At 38.0% G+C, this 18,128-nt stretch overlaps 2 protein-coding genes across 7 annotated transcripts in view; one reads left to right on the top strand and one right to left on the bottom strand.

The window, feature by feature from the left end:
* NUSAP1 (nucleolar and spindle associated protein 1) overlaps positions 1–18,128 on the top strand; it is a 60,485-nt gene that overhangs the window by 19,129 nt on the left and 23,228 nt on the right. For 2 of the 6 annotated variants that reach the window (XM_074289327.1, XM_074289329.1), the window contains exon 1: positions 17,249–17,321. The exons of 2 other annotated variants lie outside the window; for them this stretch is intronic. Coding sequence is in view for 2 of the 4 variants with exons in the window: in XM_074289324.1 (XP_074145425.1) it covers positions 17,324–17,416 (93 nt within the window). In the remaining 2 variants the exon portion in view is untranslated. Of the gene's footprint in view, positions 1–17,228; positions 17,417–18,128 lie in introns of those variants that run through there. 2 more of the 6 variants (XM_074289324.1, XM_074289325.1) reach the window with 2 other exon arrangements.
* OIP5 (Opa interacting protein 5) lies at positions 4,071–17,525 on the bottom strand. Its single transcript, XM_074289330.1, has 5 exons — positions 16,473–17,525; positions 14,339–14,405; positions 11,319–11,441; positions 8,166–8,247; positions 4,071–4,924 (listed from the first exon to the last, which is right to left on the bottom strand). Exons 1-5 carry the CDS (start codon positions 16,945–16,947, stop codon positions 4,826–4,828), a joined length of 846 nt encoding a protein of 281 aa, XP_074145431.1. The 5' UTR covers positions 16,948–17,525; the 3' UTR covers positions 4,071–4,825.

Consider the following 18,128-nt stretch of genomic DNA (forward strand, 5'->3'; position numbering starts at 1 on the left):
GAATTTTTCAACATTGACCTTTGCAAAACTTAATCTGTTCCAAATTTTCCCTACTTTCCCCCACCTTTTCCCCTAGATGGTAGGTAGTCCAAAACATGTTAAATATGTTAAAAATACATGTTAAATCCAATATATGTATATATATTTATACAGTTATCTTACTGCACAAGAAAAATCAGATCTAGAAAAAAAAAAAGGAAAATGCAACCAAACATCAACAGAAAGTATGAAAATTCTATGTTGTGACCCACACTCAGTTCCCACAGGCCTCTCTCTGGGTGTAGATGGCGCTCTTCATCACTGAACAAGTAGAACTGGTTTGAATCATCTCATTGTTGAAGAGAGCCTAGTCCATCAGAATTGGTCGTCATATAGTCTTGTTGCCACCTGGTTCTGTTCATTTCACTTCGCAGCAATCTGTTGTCGAAACTAGGTACAACCAGCTACACCCAGCGAAAGAACTCTGGGAGATGACTACGAACCACTACATAGAATTCCTAATCCCTCTATTTTTGTCCGTCTGCATTTTGGATTTCCTTCACAGATTAACTGTACAGTATTTCAAAGTCTGATTCTTTTTGCACAGCAAAACAACTGTTGGGATATGTATACATATATTGTATTTAATTTATACTTTAACATATTTAACATGTTTTGGTCAACCTGCCATCTTGGGGCAGGGGGAGGGGAAGGAGGGGAAAAATTAGAACAAAAGGTTTGGCAGTTGTCAATGTAAAATTACCCATGCATATATCTGGTAAATAAAAACTATTAAAAATAAAATAAAACAAAAACAAATAATCTTTGCATAAAAAAGAAAAAGAAACTACTTGGTAGAACCCTAGAGTTCTCTCTCTAGACTCAGGAAATCTCAAATTCAAATATGACCTCAGATACTAATTATGTAAGTTCCTCTGTCTTGATTTCCTTTTCTGTAAAAGATTGGGATAAAAGCATTATCCTACAGGGGGTTTGTGAAGATTGAGCTAATGTTTGTAAAACTCTTCTTATAATACCTGATATACTAAATTTCTATAAATGCCTAATCACTTCTCTTACTGAATATGCTTATTTCTAATTTCACAACATCTGTACGTCCCATTTCTACTCATAGCCACTAGATTGGTTTATCCCTTTCTCATCCTTGGACTAATATAATAGCTTTCTGGTCAGTCCTTTTCAAGTCTTTCCCTGCTCTAGTCCATCACCTGCTCAGATGCCAAAATAATTTTTCTAAAGTACAGGTCTAACTCACTCCCTACCCAATCAGTTCCAATGGTTCCCTGACACCACCACGATCAAATACATCATGCTGTTAAACTTTTAAAGCCTTTCATAACCTTTTTTTTTTAATCTTCTTTATTCTCTAGTCCACCTATTCTGACTTTGTTGCTATTCATTGAACATGATACTCCTTCCCTCTTGACAGCCTGTCCCCCATGCCAAGAATGCTTTTTCTTCTTATTTCTATTATCTGTGTCCCCTGACTTCTGTCAAGACTAAGCTGAAAACCCACCTTCCACAGAAAGCTTTTCTTGGTTCCCTTTGTTCCCCTTGTCCCTCCTACCATGGCTAGAACCTTTCCTCAGATTTCCTTCCATTTGCATTGTACATAACTTACATGTACATTGCATATTGTCCCTACCATTACAATGTAAGCTTGAAGACAGGGACCATGTTTTAGCCATTCTCTGTAACCAAAAGTGCCTGGAGTACATTAGGTACTTAAGAAACACTTGTTGACTGACTTGATAATACCACCTTTATGACTAGCTCACCTTCACATAGTATTGTAAACCTAATTAAGCACTTTCTTCACAACAACCCTATAACGTAAATAATAGTCATTGCCTCCACTTTATGGCTAAAGGAACAGAGAAGCTAGTTAGACTTTTGATTTCAAGGTCTATGCTCATTTCGCAATGAGGCATGACACTTGGGAATATAAAAAGTATATTTTAATGAAACAGCAGTTGATATTGGAAAAATAAAATAGGAATATAATTGTAGGAGTAAAGGGGCATTATGAACAAATCATTTAAAGTATTCAGGTAGGAAGCAAAGGGAAGAATGAAGGTTAGTATGGGCAAGGATCTCATCTATTATCAATCAATCAGTTTTTCTAGGAAAGAAGGACCAAGAATTCCATATTAAGGATGTGGTTGAAGAGTTTCTCTGTGGTATGGTTGAGATTAAGGGGTCATGCAATTTTGATTTGGGATGGAGGAAGGAAGAAAGGAGGAAACCCATTGCCTCCCAAGGCAGCCCATTTCACCCCAGGACTGAATTTTTTTTTTCTTTTATCAACTGCTTCTCTGCAAGCCTATTCCTCTCAATTCTGTCCTGTGCCAAAGAATAAATTTAATTTCTTCTACAAGATAACTTGTGTCTCTGCTAAGTCTTGTTTCTCTAGGCTATAGAACCCTAATTTCTTCAGCCAATCCTCACATAGCATCTCAAGATTCTTTCCTATGATGGTAGCCCTTCCCTAGATATCACAATTCACTAGTGTATTTCTCCAAACCAAACACAATCATAACATGGATAATTTTGATTGCATTAAATTAAGAAAGTTTTGAACAAAACAAATGCAGCCATTAAATAAATTAGAAAGGAAAGCAGTAAATGGGGTAAAAGTTTATAAAATTTCTCTGATAAAGGTCTCAAATTTTAAATATATATGGAACTGAACCAAATTTATAAAAATAAGACACAGTCCAAATTAATAAAAGGTCAAATAGGCAATTTCAGAAGAAATCAAAGATCTCAATTTTCACAATGCTCTAGAGAAATGCACATTAAAATAATTCTGAGGCATCACCTTACAACTATCAGATTAGCTAACATAACAGAAAAAAAATGACAAATGCTGGAAGGGATTTTTCCACAAAAATAGGTAATACTGTTGCACTGTTGGAGCTATAAACTGGTCCAATCATTCTCAAGATCAATTTGGAACTATTACACTCAAAAGGTGATAAAACTGCATATCTTTGACCCAGCAATACTTTTTTTTTAAAATAATAACTTTTTATTTTCAAAACACACACAAAGATAATTTTCAACATTCATTCTAAGTTTTTCTCCCTTCTCCCCACTCCCCTCACCTAAACAGCCTGTAATCCAATATAGATTAAACATGTACAATTCTTCTAAACATATTTCCACATTTATCATGTTCAACAATACTTCTTCAAGGAGTATGAGTCATGGAAGGTAAAGAAAAAGATAAAGGACCAATATGTACAAAAATATTATAGCTCCTGTGTGATAGAAAAGAATTAGTAACTGAGAGGGTGCCTATCAATTAGGAAATAGTTGAACAAGTTTGGGTATATGTATGTGATAGAATATTATTGTGCTAAAAGAAATGAAGTAAATGGTTTCAGAAAAACCTGGGAAGATTTAAATGAGCTGATTCAAAGTGAACAGAACTAGAACATTGTACACAGTTACAGCAATATTTGAACAAATCAACAATATATGAACTTTGAAAAACTGATCAATTATCTTGTTCAAAACAGCCAAGTCCACCATAGTTGATCATCACATAATCTTGTTGTTGTGCAGTGTTCTCTTGGTTCTGCTCACTTCACTCAGCATCAATTCATCTAAGTCCAGGCTTTTCTAAAATCACCTGCTCATTTCTTACAGAACAATAATATCACATTATATTCATGTATCATAACTTATTGAGCCATTTCCCAAATGATGGGTATCCATTTAGTTTCCAGTTCCTTGCCACTACAAAAAGAGCTGCTATAAATATTTTTGCATATGTGGGTCCTTGTCACTTTATGATCTCTTTGTGTTATAGACCTAGTAGAGACATAAGAGACGCTGCTGGATCAAAAGGAGCATATACACCCTTTATAGCCTTTGGACATAGTTCCAAATTTCTCTCCAAAGCTGTCTCCCACCTTATTAAGTGAGCTCCTTGATAACAGGAACTATTTTGCCATTCTTTTCACATGTTTCTTGGCACACATACAGCACTTAATAAATGTTTGTTGACTGGTAAAAATATACCAGAAATTCCTTTGTAAGAACAAATACACAAAACATCACAATTTTCTCCAAGTTCTTTTTAATAACTTACTATTTTTTAAAATAAGTACAAGATTCATAGGTAGGAAAAAAGAAAAAAGAAAATCTGTAATAATATAGAATGTCAAGATCTCAGCAATATTTATATAAACAAATACTTTGTACAGGTTCAAAATTAAAATAATATTCTGTTTACTTTCAATATTTCAAAACAAAAGACACATTTGGAAGACAATCATGTATCTTAAGTTTGGGGCACATACAGCCCACTATAATTACTAGTAACCTTTGAAGTTATAGTCATTAAATATTTTCTTTAAAAAAAAAAAAAAAAAGACTATACTAAAAGTTTTTTTTTTAAGACTACTAAAACAACTTTTTAAAAAAGACTACTGACATTTATATAAGCTGAAAAAAATTTTTTTAAACATAACTGAATTCTGAAGCACTGCAAAATGGACAACATTGAAGGGAAGTCTCAATAAGCTTACTTGGTAAGAAATGTTCTGAAAGACAAATTACTTTATGAAACTTGAATCTTGAGATATATATTCTTGGTCTTTAAAGCTTTCCACTTCCATCTTTACTTTTCATCAGTCATAACTTACCAATACATCTGGTTAACCAGAAGAGAAAGAAAGATTTTATTTGGAGAATGTGCTTTTTTATGTCCCAGAAATCAACCAAAGTTAAGACAGGATACACAGACATTAAATACTTCCTGTGATCACAAGTACAGGATGAGCCTACTCTTAAAGGTTTGTTTCTGATTCAAATGTTATTCCAGCTCTACATCCAATGGTCCATGGATGATCCTCTTCAGCTCCTGAATTATTTTTGTTAAGTGAGAGTCCATCATCATAATCTTCTCTTTCAGCTAGGGAACACACAGCATGTATTAAGCTACAAAATATATTAAGTGACAAAAGAGCATCTTTACATTTAAACTAGATCATTAGCAAGTGACCTTTCACTCTTTCAAGACTTAAATTATATATTAGATCCATTTCTGGAACCATGGAAACCACATCAAATTTTATTCTATTAGGCTTTTTTTTTTTAAACTATAAATTTGAAAACCACCAGAAAACCAAGAAACACTCAAGAAGGATTAAAAAAAAAAAAAAAAAAAAATTAAAGAAAATACCCAGACTAATTCTGGAATAATTTAAGATCAGTAAAGAACAAAGACAACAATATAATGATACAATCTTATTTTCATCTTATCCTTCCAAATGAATCTTTTCTCTATATCATTTCATCTTAACCTATTTATTATGCACTCCTATCATTATTTACAGTGCAATAATATTTCATTTTATGAATATATCAGTTTACTTAACCATTTAATATCGATTAGATTTTTGGGTTTTTTTGGCTGAGGCAATTAGAATTAAGTGGCTTGCCCAGGATCACACAGCTAGGAAGTGTTAAGTGTCTAAGGTCACATTTGAACTCAGTCCCCTTTAGGGGTGGGGCTCTATCCACTTCACCACCTAACCACCCCAGTTACTACTATTTTTCAAAATCATCAAAACCTTTATGTCTCTTAATGTCTAAAAGCTATTTCATTGTTTAATATATTTATCAGAAGAAATATCAAATTAAGTCTATAGTAATCAACATAACTTTCTCAAAAGTCCTAAAGGATTTCCAAATTTAGACAGTACCTATTTCCAGGTAGGTAACATATATATTTTTTAGACATGTATAATATAGATAAGCAGAGTCTTGGCTAATTCAGAACAGAGGGCTTAAAATTTATAAACTCATGGTTCTTTGATTTCAGAAATAAGAGACTTTTGCTGAGCTTTAAAAAAAAGAGGGGGGACACAATGGAGTTTTATTGGACTGTTTGCTGAAATAAAAATTTCTAGGTTTGTCAGATTAAACCCAAATACCAATAAAAGTTCAAAAATGTATGCCAAAGTTAAATATAAAAGATTGTGGGTTATCAGTGGAGATATATCTATCAAAAATTTGGGGCTTCAGGAAGCCGGAGGTTTCGGGGTATTCTAAGGACTGGGAGCTAAGTACCTAATCCATATTCAGCTCCTGATCTTGGAAGAGGCTACAGAGCAGGAAACAAGTATTCACTGTAGTTCCTAGGATTACAAACATTGGTCATCATGACTACAGAGCTCTCAAAATTGTAAGAAATCGGGCTAGTGGCAATAGAGGAGAGCGTGTGCCCTGTGGAACTCCCATCTATCAGAAATGTTTCAAGGTGTACCAGAAATGCTGAGACTTACAGTTCTTAGAATTCAGAGACTACAATCTAAGTGTTGGCTCAGTTCAAAATGTACTGTCTAAGTGTGTCTCATTCTGAGCTTAAAATATCACAGTTCAACCCAAAGAATCCAAGCACCCCATCTTTATTTATTGGGCCTTCTACAACTCATCTCCCTACTGCTCACCTCACAACATTTCATCACCCTGGGCATACTTCTGGGTTTCTCATAGCTCCTTTTATTTTTTAATTTCATTTTTTTCAATTATCCAGGGTCTACTTCTCACAGCCACTTGTGGACTATGCCTCCAAGCACCCCATCTTTATTTATTGGGCCTTCTACAACTCATCTCCCTACTGCTCACCTCACAACATTTCATCACCCTGGGCATACTTCTGGGTTTCTCATAGCTCCTTTTATTTTTTAATTTCATTTTTTTCAATTATCCAGGGTCTACTTCTCACAGCCACTTGTGGACTATGCCTCTGGCACCATCATGCAGCAACTGCTCTGTGATTCACTGCCTTCATTTGGCTCACAGTCCAAATCCTGGTCTCCACATCATTTCTCTTTTTTTCTCAAGGAAATCAATACCTGGCTCACCAACTTCCTTTTCATCTCAATAAGATACTCAGAGGGCTTCAGTAAACATGTTTGTGTCTCCTTAAATGCCCTGGGCTCCCTATTTCACCCCCACTCCCATGTCACCCACAGGGATTTCATTATCACCTATTACTAGAGTTATCTCCAAAATCTTGAATTCTGCCTTTCTTCTCTCTGACCATAACTTCTTATCCCTTCAATCTAACCCCTCCTCTTTTTTATCCTCACTGTGACTTCAAGTCATCCTTCTCCTGCTCTACAAGTTCCTGCTAAAGTCTTACGTTTTCCCCCAAAATATATTTTTGATTGACAACTTCAAGAATATATCATTGACTACATTGACTACAAATCTTAATGGCCTCCTCCCAGTCTCATTTCTCTTGATACCTCTCCAATGTTTGATGCTTTGTTACCACATCTCTTATTGAATACTCTTTCCTACCTTGGCTTTTGTGACACTTCTCTCCTTGTTTTTGAATTATAATCTATCTCCTGTGTACAGAGAGTGTTTTCCATAGGTGTTTGAAGCCCTGCATTAATTTCTCACTAGTCCCACAGCATCAACTGCTTATTAAAGAACTCCATTTGAATTTCCCATCAGCATCTAAAACTCAACATGTCCAAAATAGAGCTTATTTTTTCCCCTCAATGTATCCCTCTTCCTCTAAATTTCCCTGTTCACCACCCTCTCCCAGCCATCCTTTCTTCTTTACTCCTCCACAGCCAATCATCTGTCATGTGTTTCTTCTATAACCACATTCTCTCTTGCATCTATCATTTTCTTCTTATTCATACAGCTTATGAACGAGTTCAGGCCCTTATTCCTTCCAATAAAATGACATAAATGGTGTCCCTGCTAATAATCTTTCCCCTCTCCAATCCACCCTTCATAAGGTTGTCAAATCAATATTCTCAAAATAAAGGTCTTGCCCATGTTCTTCCTTTACTAAAACTTCAGTTTCTTCAAAAACAAAATATACGCTCCTCAACCAAGAACATGAAGCCCACCTCCCTCCAAAACTAGGCTTGCCCTAATTTTTCAAACATTTCATTGTACTCCCTCCCCCCCATACATTCTCTGATCTGGCCAAGCTAGTCTCCTAGGTAAAATATGTAGATTGTTGATTGTTTTATTTTTGATTTTGCATGCCCTGCTCCAGAAACATAATTAGTACTTTAATGTTTTAAAAATTCAATTTTTCCACCTGAAATCCATTTCTATTAGTGCAAATCATCAAGGGGATTCTATTTAAAAGAAAAACACACAATACAAGGAAAGTTTACCTTTGAAATTTGTTCATTTAGATGCTTAGTGGGAAATTCCAACTCAGATGCATTTATTACAGATTTAGTTTTTAAAACGTAGCTGTAAGAACACAGACATGTCATTAGTATTACTTTCCATTACTTAACAGAGTAGATATATTACAATAACACTACCTACAAAAACAATTTCTGTGGAGCAAATCCTACATTATTACTGACTATAAAAAAGAGAAGAGAGAAGGGGCTAAGAAACTTGAGATCACATGAAGATAAATTTCTGTTATGTAATAGATAATAGAATAGTGAAATCCAGATGGGAAATAGCAGGTGGCAGAAATGGAAAGGCAATCAGGTATGGATAATCCCTGGGAACTTCTGAAAAGAAACCCAAGCCCAATTTGTGGCACCAGGTAAGTGGTCAGTCTTGTTGTTTACTATCAACTCCCAGGCCCTCCCCTCATTCTTGGTCTTTACAGTTTTCCCTCAATGAAGGTATTCCAAATCCTAAAATTTGCAGTGTCTACTAATACTAGGTAAGTGAAGACTGATTTGGGTATCCTTGTTCCCAAATCCCTAGTATGGTTAGTGGGGAGATCTATTTCTGGCATCTCTGAAAGCTATTTCCAATAGAAATACTGGTGATTAGGTTGTACAATACAATAAATTCAGTACCATAATGATTCAAACATATTATGGCCTAAATAGGGTGAGGTGGAAACCTCTTCACTATAACACTATGGAAAAATGTCTTTGTGGTTTCAAACAGTTCACTAAGATAGAAACTTATGTATAAATTGACCTAAGCTTGAACAAAAATTACAAAGCATCTTCCTTTAGTGAGAAGCAGTGTCTTATAGAAAAGCCCTGTTTTGAGAAGAGGCCTGGATTCCATCATAGACTTTATACCAATTTGCTATATGACCTCTACAAGTCATTTAAACTCTCTGAGATTCAGTTTCTTGAAAAGAACAATATCTACTGCAATACCTACTATGGAATTTTTAAGAGGAAGATGTTTTGTAAACCATAAAAATGCAAGTTCAGAAGCTGTCAGATTTAAAGCTAGAAAGAATCCTAGAACATTTAAAATAACCCTTTCACTTTACAATCAAACTTGCCTAATTCTGGTTTTTCAATTTAGCTTTTGTTTGTCTCTAAAAATTATAAATGATTATAAACTGTAACTGAAGCAATGTATTAATGACAACATACCTACTCAGTTAGTAGTTTTATGAGAAATTATAATTAATTTTAAATGATACTAATGAAGATATGTAATATAAAATATTACATAAGAGAATATAAAGCAGTAGTAATATAAAATCATTAGCAATACTTAATAATTACTTTGTAGCCCTATCCAGTCAGGGTGCTAAATAAAAGACAGTAAACACTGAGGCACAATGCATCCTCTACATAAAGGCTAGTAAAAACATGAGGATGTATTGACATTGGGTTTGTTTTTTGTTTTTTTGCAATGGCTGTCGAGGGGAAGAAGGAAGGGAAGAGTGGTTTTTAATATTTCCTTCCTCATATTACTACTGCCTGTATTTTACTTATTTATTTTGCTGAGTTTCTCCATCTCACTAAGAGTGGGGTTGAAGTTTTGACCTGCTCTGTTTCTGACCAGCATTGGTTCATCCCTACTTTTAGAGGCTTTTTATTGATGGTGGACATCCCACTGTTAGCCCTCCTTCAGAGGACCAGCCTCAGAACCTCAAGCTCTAGTGGCAATTATAAATATGTCCTATCATACACTGCTTATGTTTGGCATTTTGATAGCTTGTACAATGACCTGGGGAGCTATTTAGTTCTATAAAAATCAGTCCAGTTATTGGTATTGCCCATATTCTATGAGACAACATGGTTCAGATGAATAAAGTTCTCGCCTTGGAATCAAGAGATGTGGATTTAAATCCTGCCTCAGACTAATTTTATGACTGGGGCAAATCATCTAAGTGGTCAGTCTCAGTTTCTTCATCTATAAAATGATCACAATAATACTTGTATTATGTACCTCAAAAATTCATTCTGAAAAAAAGTACTTTGCAAACTTTAAAATACTGAAGTATTTTAACTGTAACTGTAACTGAAGTGTTACAGAAGCTTCAGTATATCTTATTTTATTAAAACAGAAAGTCAATTCTAATACTCTTATGCCATAGCTGGAGATGATTTTCTTTTTCTAGACAGGAGACATGCGAATTTTAGAGATTCAAAAGACTTTTTAAAAAAGCCCATCTGACCCAGCCCTGCCAATTTAAAAAGAAACTCAAGAGATCCACAGAAGGACTTGCAAAGAAAGGGCCACAGCCCTAATACTTAGGGGAAGAACCAGGATTAAAATCTACTTCTTCTGACTCTCAATTCAGAACTCATTAAATGCTTCATTTAATTCTAAATAGAAATTTCATAGTGGCAGAAACGAGAAATTGATAACCAAGTTTCCAGACTATAATACTACCAGATTTTATTATCTTGAATCCCTTAACGGAAAAATAGAAATCCCATGTTTTTTAATGGATACAAAATAGGATACCACTAAAGAATGGACAGAACAACAACAACAACAAAAAAATCTAAAATTTTCTTCTGATTCAATACTTTAGAGCAGTGGTCCTCAAACTTTTTAAATAGGGGGCCAGTTCACTGTCCCTTAGACTGTTGGAGGGCTGCACTGTAGTAAAAACAAAAACTCACCCTCTGTCTCCGTCCCTTAGCCCATTTGCTATAACCCAGCAGCCATATAAACATCCTCAACATCCTCAGCAAGCTGCATCTGGCCCTCGGGGCCGTAGTTTCAGAACCCCTACTTTAGATCCTAGCTAATACGTTCAAATAGAAACTAACTATGGTGAAAAAAATTCAATGGCTTCTTTAAAAATAATGATAGCTAACATTTACATAGTACTTTATGATTTACAAAGCACTTCATGTCTTTCACTTCTTTGCACTATTAAACATAACAAAATCTCTTCTGAATATATTTGTTAAGGAAAGAATTTAGAAATTATTCTGATTGTTTAAATGACCAAGATTTCCTGAATAATTATATTCAGTACTACTCGTCATACTAACACCTAGTCCCTGTTCTTAATATTATTCCTACAACAAATCACCCTGATCTCCTGAATATTTTCATATATTTAATAAAGATTAAATTTTACTTACCATACCATGCTGTCCTTAAAAAGGCAGAAGAGACCTTTCAAGTCAGAAAAAGTAGCATATGTAGAATAAAGTCTGAAGCCTATAGAAAGCCCACAAGAATGACAAAATAAAGGGTTGTAGGTACTGAAAAACAACAAGAAAGATTAGACAAATTGTAGCACAAAAGTTAATCAGTCTCCAGAAGCTACCCAGTTTCCATCGTTCCCTTCTACCATATACTTCTAGAACAATATTCAAATCACCTTGGTCACTGCTCCTGAACTTCCCTAAGAGTCTACTTGCCATCCTTAAAGTTTTCCAAAGCAAAATTTCTCTCTTTTGGCCATCATTTCTTAATATGTGTTCTCTTACTCATTCAAATATAAATTTCAGAAAGCAGGGACTATTTTTGCTATTATGCTTAGCACATAATAAGCAAGGAATAGGTGCTTTTTCATTCATTCATCACTATAAAAAACCAGTCAGTCACTAGGCGTTAATAAATTAAGCACAACTTTGTGCCAGGCATTGTGTTAAGTGTTAAGGATACAAAGAAAAAAAAGACATTCCCTTCCTACTAGGAGCTCATAATTCTAACAAGGGGGATACATGCAAACAATTTATTCTGAAAAACAAAACAGGATGAATTGGAAGTAATCAACAGAGGAAAGTCATTGGCATTAAGAGGGGTCAGGAAAGACTTCCAGTAAAAAGTGCTGGAGCTTAAAGGAAGTCAGGGAAGTCAGGCGGTAGAGAGGTAGAGAGCAGAACAGAAATAATTCCAAATAAGTGGGACAGATAGTTCAAAGATATAGCATCTTTTGGAGGAACAGCAAGGAAGCCATATCATCTGGGAAGAGGGCTGTAAGGTAAAAGAAGGCTGAAAAGTTAGGAGACAATTGAGTTATTAAAGGCTATTAATACCGAAGGATTTACAGTTAATAATGGGGTGATAGGGAGACACTGGAGTTGAGTGGGTGGTAATAAATAGGGTGGTAACATGGTTAGGAAGACCAATTTAATAGGATAGTTTGGACTGGGGAGTAACTTGAGGCAAGGAGCCCAATTGGAATATTACAACAATAGTTCTGGCATAAGGTGATCCAAAGCCATAGCAGGAAGTATCATAAGAGAAAAGAGAAACTATTAGGAGAGATGTTAGAAAGTCAAATTCAATAAGATTTGACAACAAACTGGATATGGGAGAGTGAGAGGAAGTGAAAAGCTTGGTTGGAAAGAATTGTTTAGGAGCCTGAGTGACTAAGAGGATAGTGGTACCCTCAACATTAATAGGGAAATTCAAGGATGGGAAGGATTGAAGGGAAAAGATGAATTCAATTTTAAATATGTTGAGTTTAAGATGTCTACCGGATATCCATTTCAAGATGTCCAATGGGTACCTATTAGAGATATTGGACTGAAGATCCAAAGAAAGGATGTGACTAAATAAATAAATTTAAGAACCAGCAAAATAGAAATAACTAAATCCATAATCTAATCAAATGGTAAAACTAAAACAAACAAAAAAACCACTATGAATACTGACTACAAACATCAATCACAAGTGTATTTTAAATTTTTTTTAATCATCATTGAATGTTTTACATGATAGCACATGTATAAACCAGATCAAACTGCTTACTTTCTTTGGAAAGGGAAGAAAGAGGGAGAAAAATTTGAACTCAAAATATTGTAAAAAATGGATGCTAAAAATTTTCTTTTAGCGTATCTGGGGGAAAATAATAAAATGCTATTATATGAAAAAAATTTAAATAATCATTGGAAATATAAGAAATTATACAGTAACATCAAATACATAAAAGATTTAAGATCACAAATATTACATGATAAACCTGCTATCATGTGAATTTCTAATAGAAGGAGAAAAAATGAAACCAAATGTCTCCTGATATTGCCAACAGTCTCTTTCTAGCAGAACTTGGATAATTATAATGAAAATCAACTTTATTTGAATATACTGATAATAATATAGACCAGTAGCATTCAAGACACTCTATAATTTGGCTCTAAATCATCTTTCAAGTAATATTCCACTCTACTTCCCTTTATACATTCAGCCTAAGTGGACTTAATACGCAGTCTCAGAAACCAATTTGATTCAACAAACATTTACGGAACATTTACTATGATCTAGAGATGTAAAACAAAGCAAGCAATTTCTCTGCTCAAATTTAAAATTCTGCTGCATCAAGCAGGTGATAAGTGATTCCTGCCCAGTCTTCTGATTTGAAGATTTCCAAGAAAGGGAAAACCACCAGATTCTGAGGCAAATGTGGACAGTTTCAATTGTTGGAAAATCATCTCTTATCTTAAGTCCGCCTCTGAATTTCTACCTATTGTTTCCACTTCTCCAAAAGAATTATAATTCTTCCATACAACAGCTCTACAAGTCCTAACAACTGTCTTCATAAAACCCAAAGTCTTTTGTTCTTTAGGCTAATAGCTCATGGCATAACCTCTGTTCTTTTCAGCCACCTCTGGATATACTTCCAACTTATTTATGTCTTTCCTAAAAATGTAAGGACTGGACACAGTCTCTCAAAGATAGTCTGACTACCTGTGCTCTAGGCTTCTCTTAAGGCAACAAAAAGATTTCTAGTCATACATCTCTGGGGCTAATTTTTGTTTCTCAAATGTAAAACTTCAATCTCAGTTCATCTTATTTATTGGCCTTCAGTCTAATGTATGGATCCTGAATCTGTCATCCAATGCAATAGTAATCATTCTAAGCTTTGTGGCATTGACAAATTTAACTACTACAAGTTCCAGGTAAACTCTGATGATCCAGAGTATCCCTTATCAGAGAGCTCCTCACAGACAAAGTTTAAAAAACAAAGGGGGAGACGGAAGGAGAAAAAAAGGTGGAAAGAGAAGAATATATAAAATGGCACAAAGATTATATAAAATGTGAAAAAAAATGGGGGAAAATCAATTCTTTTGTTCCAATACATCTAAATATCTTTCATTATAGTTTTATCAAATCAGAAACCACAAACACATTTCAAACAGTTAGTACCTACCTGCCCAGGAGACCACCTTCAATGCCAATCAGTAAGGACTTATCCAAAATGACATTATTTGTAAGTCCTAGAAAGAGAAACACTAATAAGAATCTGACTCTCTAGTAGTAATAATTAGATTTCTTCATTTAGTACCTTCTAGCCTGGTTCATCTTTCTCAATAAAACAATAATTATAAAGCTCCATAAGATGCAAGGTATGGTATATTAGGCCTGGAGATACAAAGAAAAAAAAGGTTCAGGGGGCATATATTCTAATGGAACACAACACATACATAGAGAGAAGTTAAAAACAAGATAAGCTGAGAAAAGTAACAACACTGTTTATCAAGGAAAGATTCAGAGAAGATGGGTCCTAAACTAACTTGGAAGTTAAAAGCTCTGGGCAGACCAAGCTAAGGGTTGAGGATATTCCAGGTAGGGAGAAGGTGCCACGTGAAGGTGAAGAAATGGAAAGTTAAATATGTGAGGAATCTTCACTTTGGTTGGAATGTAAAGAAATAAGTCTGGAAAGATAGGTTGAAACCAGGGTGTAGCAAGGGAAATGAAAAAGCTGAAGACTTTGCATTTTATCCTAGAGACAATATTGAGCAAAGGAGTCAGACCTGTATCTAAAGAACACATTGAGTTGGAAGAGTTTAGATGGAAACTATTAGGAAACTTTTGTAAAGAGAAGTGTGTGGGAAAAGATTTGAATTAGGATGTCGACTATGAGAAAAGAAAGCAGAGAGAGATGGCAAAGAGGGCGTAGAATGGCTTGGCTCATTAGCTGGGGTGGCAGGGAACAGTGAGAGAGAAACAGAATCAAGAACTAATCCTAGGGCATACTTTGACATTTTAAGAGAGAACTGGAGAAGAGTGGGAAGTTCCATGTTGAACATATTAGGTCTGGGGTACCAGATAGCATCTAGGCAATCTCCAGCACGCAGCTGGCCATGCTTGGCTATGACTTCAGGGAGCAGGAGTACTAATGGGCCTCTGGAATATACAGACAAGTAGAAAGGACCATCAAAGAACAGAACACAGAGAGGTAAGAGAACAGGGCACAAAACACCACCAGGGAGAACCATATATGGCAAGCCAGAGAAGGGTCTTGAAATGAAATAAGGAATAGTCTGATTAAAGGTTAAAGAAAAGCAGAGAGAATACCCTAGAAATCAGCAGAGACCCCTCTCCCCCCCACATCTTTTTCTCTTCCCTCTTTCTCCCTCCATTCGTCTCTTTTCCTTCCTTCATCTTTCTCTCCCCCTTTCTCTTCTCTCTCCCCTCCCCCCCTTCTCTCTCTTCACACTACGGATTTGAAAGTCACATTTCGAAAACATCCTAGATTTATTTTTGCTTTTTCTTTGTATTACCCACGGAATAGCACAGTGCCTGGCAGATAACAATATAATCAATATTTGTTGAGTGGCTGCCAACTCCCACCTATTTGTATGGTGGAACAAGATCATTTTGAGGGTTGAGCAACTAGAAATCCATAACCCACAACCCAGAGAGCTTTGGGAAGTCTGCTTGAAGACTCCCAGGTAAACAACCGTGTACAGGACTGGAAAGAAATCCAAACCCTCCATTTTACAAAGGAAGCAAGGGAAGCTCCAAAAGTGAGGTGCGCAAAGACACAAGAGAAGAAAATGACAGAGGAGGAGAATCTGAGACCCTGAGACCTCTCAGGCTTACGCTGACAAGCTTAATCAGCACTGATTTCACTGGACTGTCAGGAGAAACAAACGAGATAATACGTGTAAACTGCTTTGCACTTTGAAGCGCTAAGTAAAGGCTAGTTATTTATTTTAGGTTTAACCCACTATTATATGGAGCTGGCCCCAGGCCCTAATATTCGTCTGCCCGTAGATCGCTCGGCCTGGGACTGACCCCCCATTCCAGAACTCCCTCCCCGGCCAGGGCTTCCCCTTGTGAGAGGTTGTCTTCCAGTCATTAAGTATTGCACTAAGCGCCTATTATGTGCCAACCACTGTGCCAAACCCGCTCCTGTGTGCCGGCGCGGTATCCGCGGTCACCCCGCGCAGCGCCGGCCCCAGGACATCGCGCTCCTCATTCATGCATGGGTTCTTTCGTTCCTTCATCCATTCACCCCTCGTTCCACAGGGCTGGGGGAGGGGCCGCGCCGCACTCACTGCTGAAGACGAGGATACTCAGGAGACGCGTCTCCTCCCCGCACAGATGCACCGAGTCTCCCAGCACGGCGGAGCAGCCCACACACTGGAACACCACCAGGTTCTCCAAAAGCCCCGAGTCCCCGGACGCCGGGGGGGCCGCGGGATCCGGAAGGGCCGAGGGCCCCGGCACGGCCTCGTCTCCGCGGAGTCCTCGGGGACCCAGAGGGCAAGACCTCTTGGCCGCCTGCGTCTCCCACTCCATGGAGGCGAAGGAGGTATCCTCGCCCACCGATGGCTCGCTGATCTGCCGGCACTCACTAACGGCCTGCGCCTCCAATTCCTCGAAAATCAAGCTGAGCGACTTCTTCCCGGACCTCCGAGGAGCTACGGCCACAGCCCCCTCCTTTTCTTCTTCCTCCTCCTCTTCTTCCGCCTTGTCTTCGGCCTTGACCTCGGCGCGCGGACCCCGCTTCCGACGCGAAGATCTCCTCATGGCCGGACCCGGCGCGAGCCGAACCACAAATGCGGATGACCCCCGCGGACGCGGAGGGGAGGGGGCAGTCAATGACGTAGGGGGGTAGAAGGAAAGAGCATGGGCCTGAAGAAACAAGCCCCAAGCGAGCCGAGCCAATCGCGCTCTCGGGGGGGCGGGGCGAAATCGAGGTCGGCGCTGCTACTGGCCGAACACGGGGTCTCCGCTCCCCTCACCACTCTCAGCCAATGAGAAGGTGGCATCCCTCAATTTAAACCGTCCGCATAAGTCACAAATAACGTTTCCGGGGGCGGCGCGGGAGTTTTGAACTGTAGCTGTCTCGGCTGTTAGACCTCGGGCATCCTGGTAGCGGGAGAGAAGCGGCGGTGAGAGCGGTATGGCCTTCCCTCTGGCTGTGGAGTTGGACTCTTTCAAGTACTGCGAGCTGCAGAGCTTGGCCAAGAGCTTGGGCCTCCGCGCCAACCTGCGGGTACGAGGGGCCGGGCCGCTGCAGGGCTCGGCCAGGGTCGGCGGGTCGGGGCAGATAAGGGCAGGCGGTACTCGAGTGATCTCTAAAACGGATCCTTCCGGCTTCAGTTAGCTGGGGGGCTGGTTGTGAAATACTTCTTGTGCGTATTTACAGTACAGCTTCATACTCGTTCAATCAGTAACCATTTATCCAATGTCACTACTGTGTGCCGCGCTGTGCTGAGCGCTGGAAATCAGGCCAACCCGACAGATCAGGCCTGGTGTACTGATGAGCTGATTGTCCAGGCTTTAGAAAGTAGTGGAGAAAAAAATGACAAAGATGCTAATTAAAACTTTTCCATGGGTGTATCAAATGTTTGGGGTTTTTTGGAGAAGCAGTTGGACGCTTAGACCCTGAGCTTTCTGCTGGACATGACAGTAGTCTGTCCTCGGAGCTCTGTCTGAGCAGGGAGGTATTCCTGCTTGGGTAGATGAGCTTTTGTGCTCTTGGCAGCCCCAGAACCTGGCATTCAGTGCTTACTTTATAAGTGTTTATAGACGTGCACACCAGGGTTGTGCAGCTAGAGCTCGTCAGAGTGAGTGTGCAAGGCCACGCAGGGAGTAAGGTGGCATTCGAACCCATATTCTTCTATCATCCAGCGCCGCCTTCCAGCCTTACAACCTTGGGAGCTCCTGAAGCCCTTCCTCTAGCTTTGTCCAGCGAAAGGAGGCCG

The sequence above is a fragment of the Sminthopsis crassicaudata genome, chromosome 2 (genome assembly GCF_048593235.1).
Source record: "Sminthopsis crassicaudata isolate SCR6 chromosome 2, ASM4859323v1, whole genome shotgun sequence".
Lineage (NCBI taxonomy): Eukaryota > Metazoa > Chordata > Mammalia > Dasyuromorphia > Dasyuridae > Sminthopsis > Sminthopsis crassicaudata.

What these genes read in the sequence shown, in the direction of transcription:
- OIP5 (XM_074289330.1), bottom strand. Translation starts at nt 16,947, where the DNA reads ATGAGGAGATCTTCGCGTCGGAAGCGGGGTCCGCGCGCCGAGGTCAAG. An exon ending in GAGTATCCTCGTCTTCAGCA is followed by an intron (nt 14,406 to 16,472) that starts GTGAGTGCGGCG and finishes TTCTCTTTCTAG; the next exon opens with GACTTACAAATAATGTCATT. An exon ending in GAAGGTGGTCTCCTGGGCAG is followed by an intron (nt 11,442 to 14,338) that starts GTAGGTACTAAC and finishes GTTGTTTTTCAG; the next exon opens with TACCTACAACCCTTTATTTT.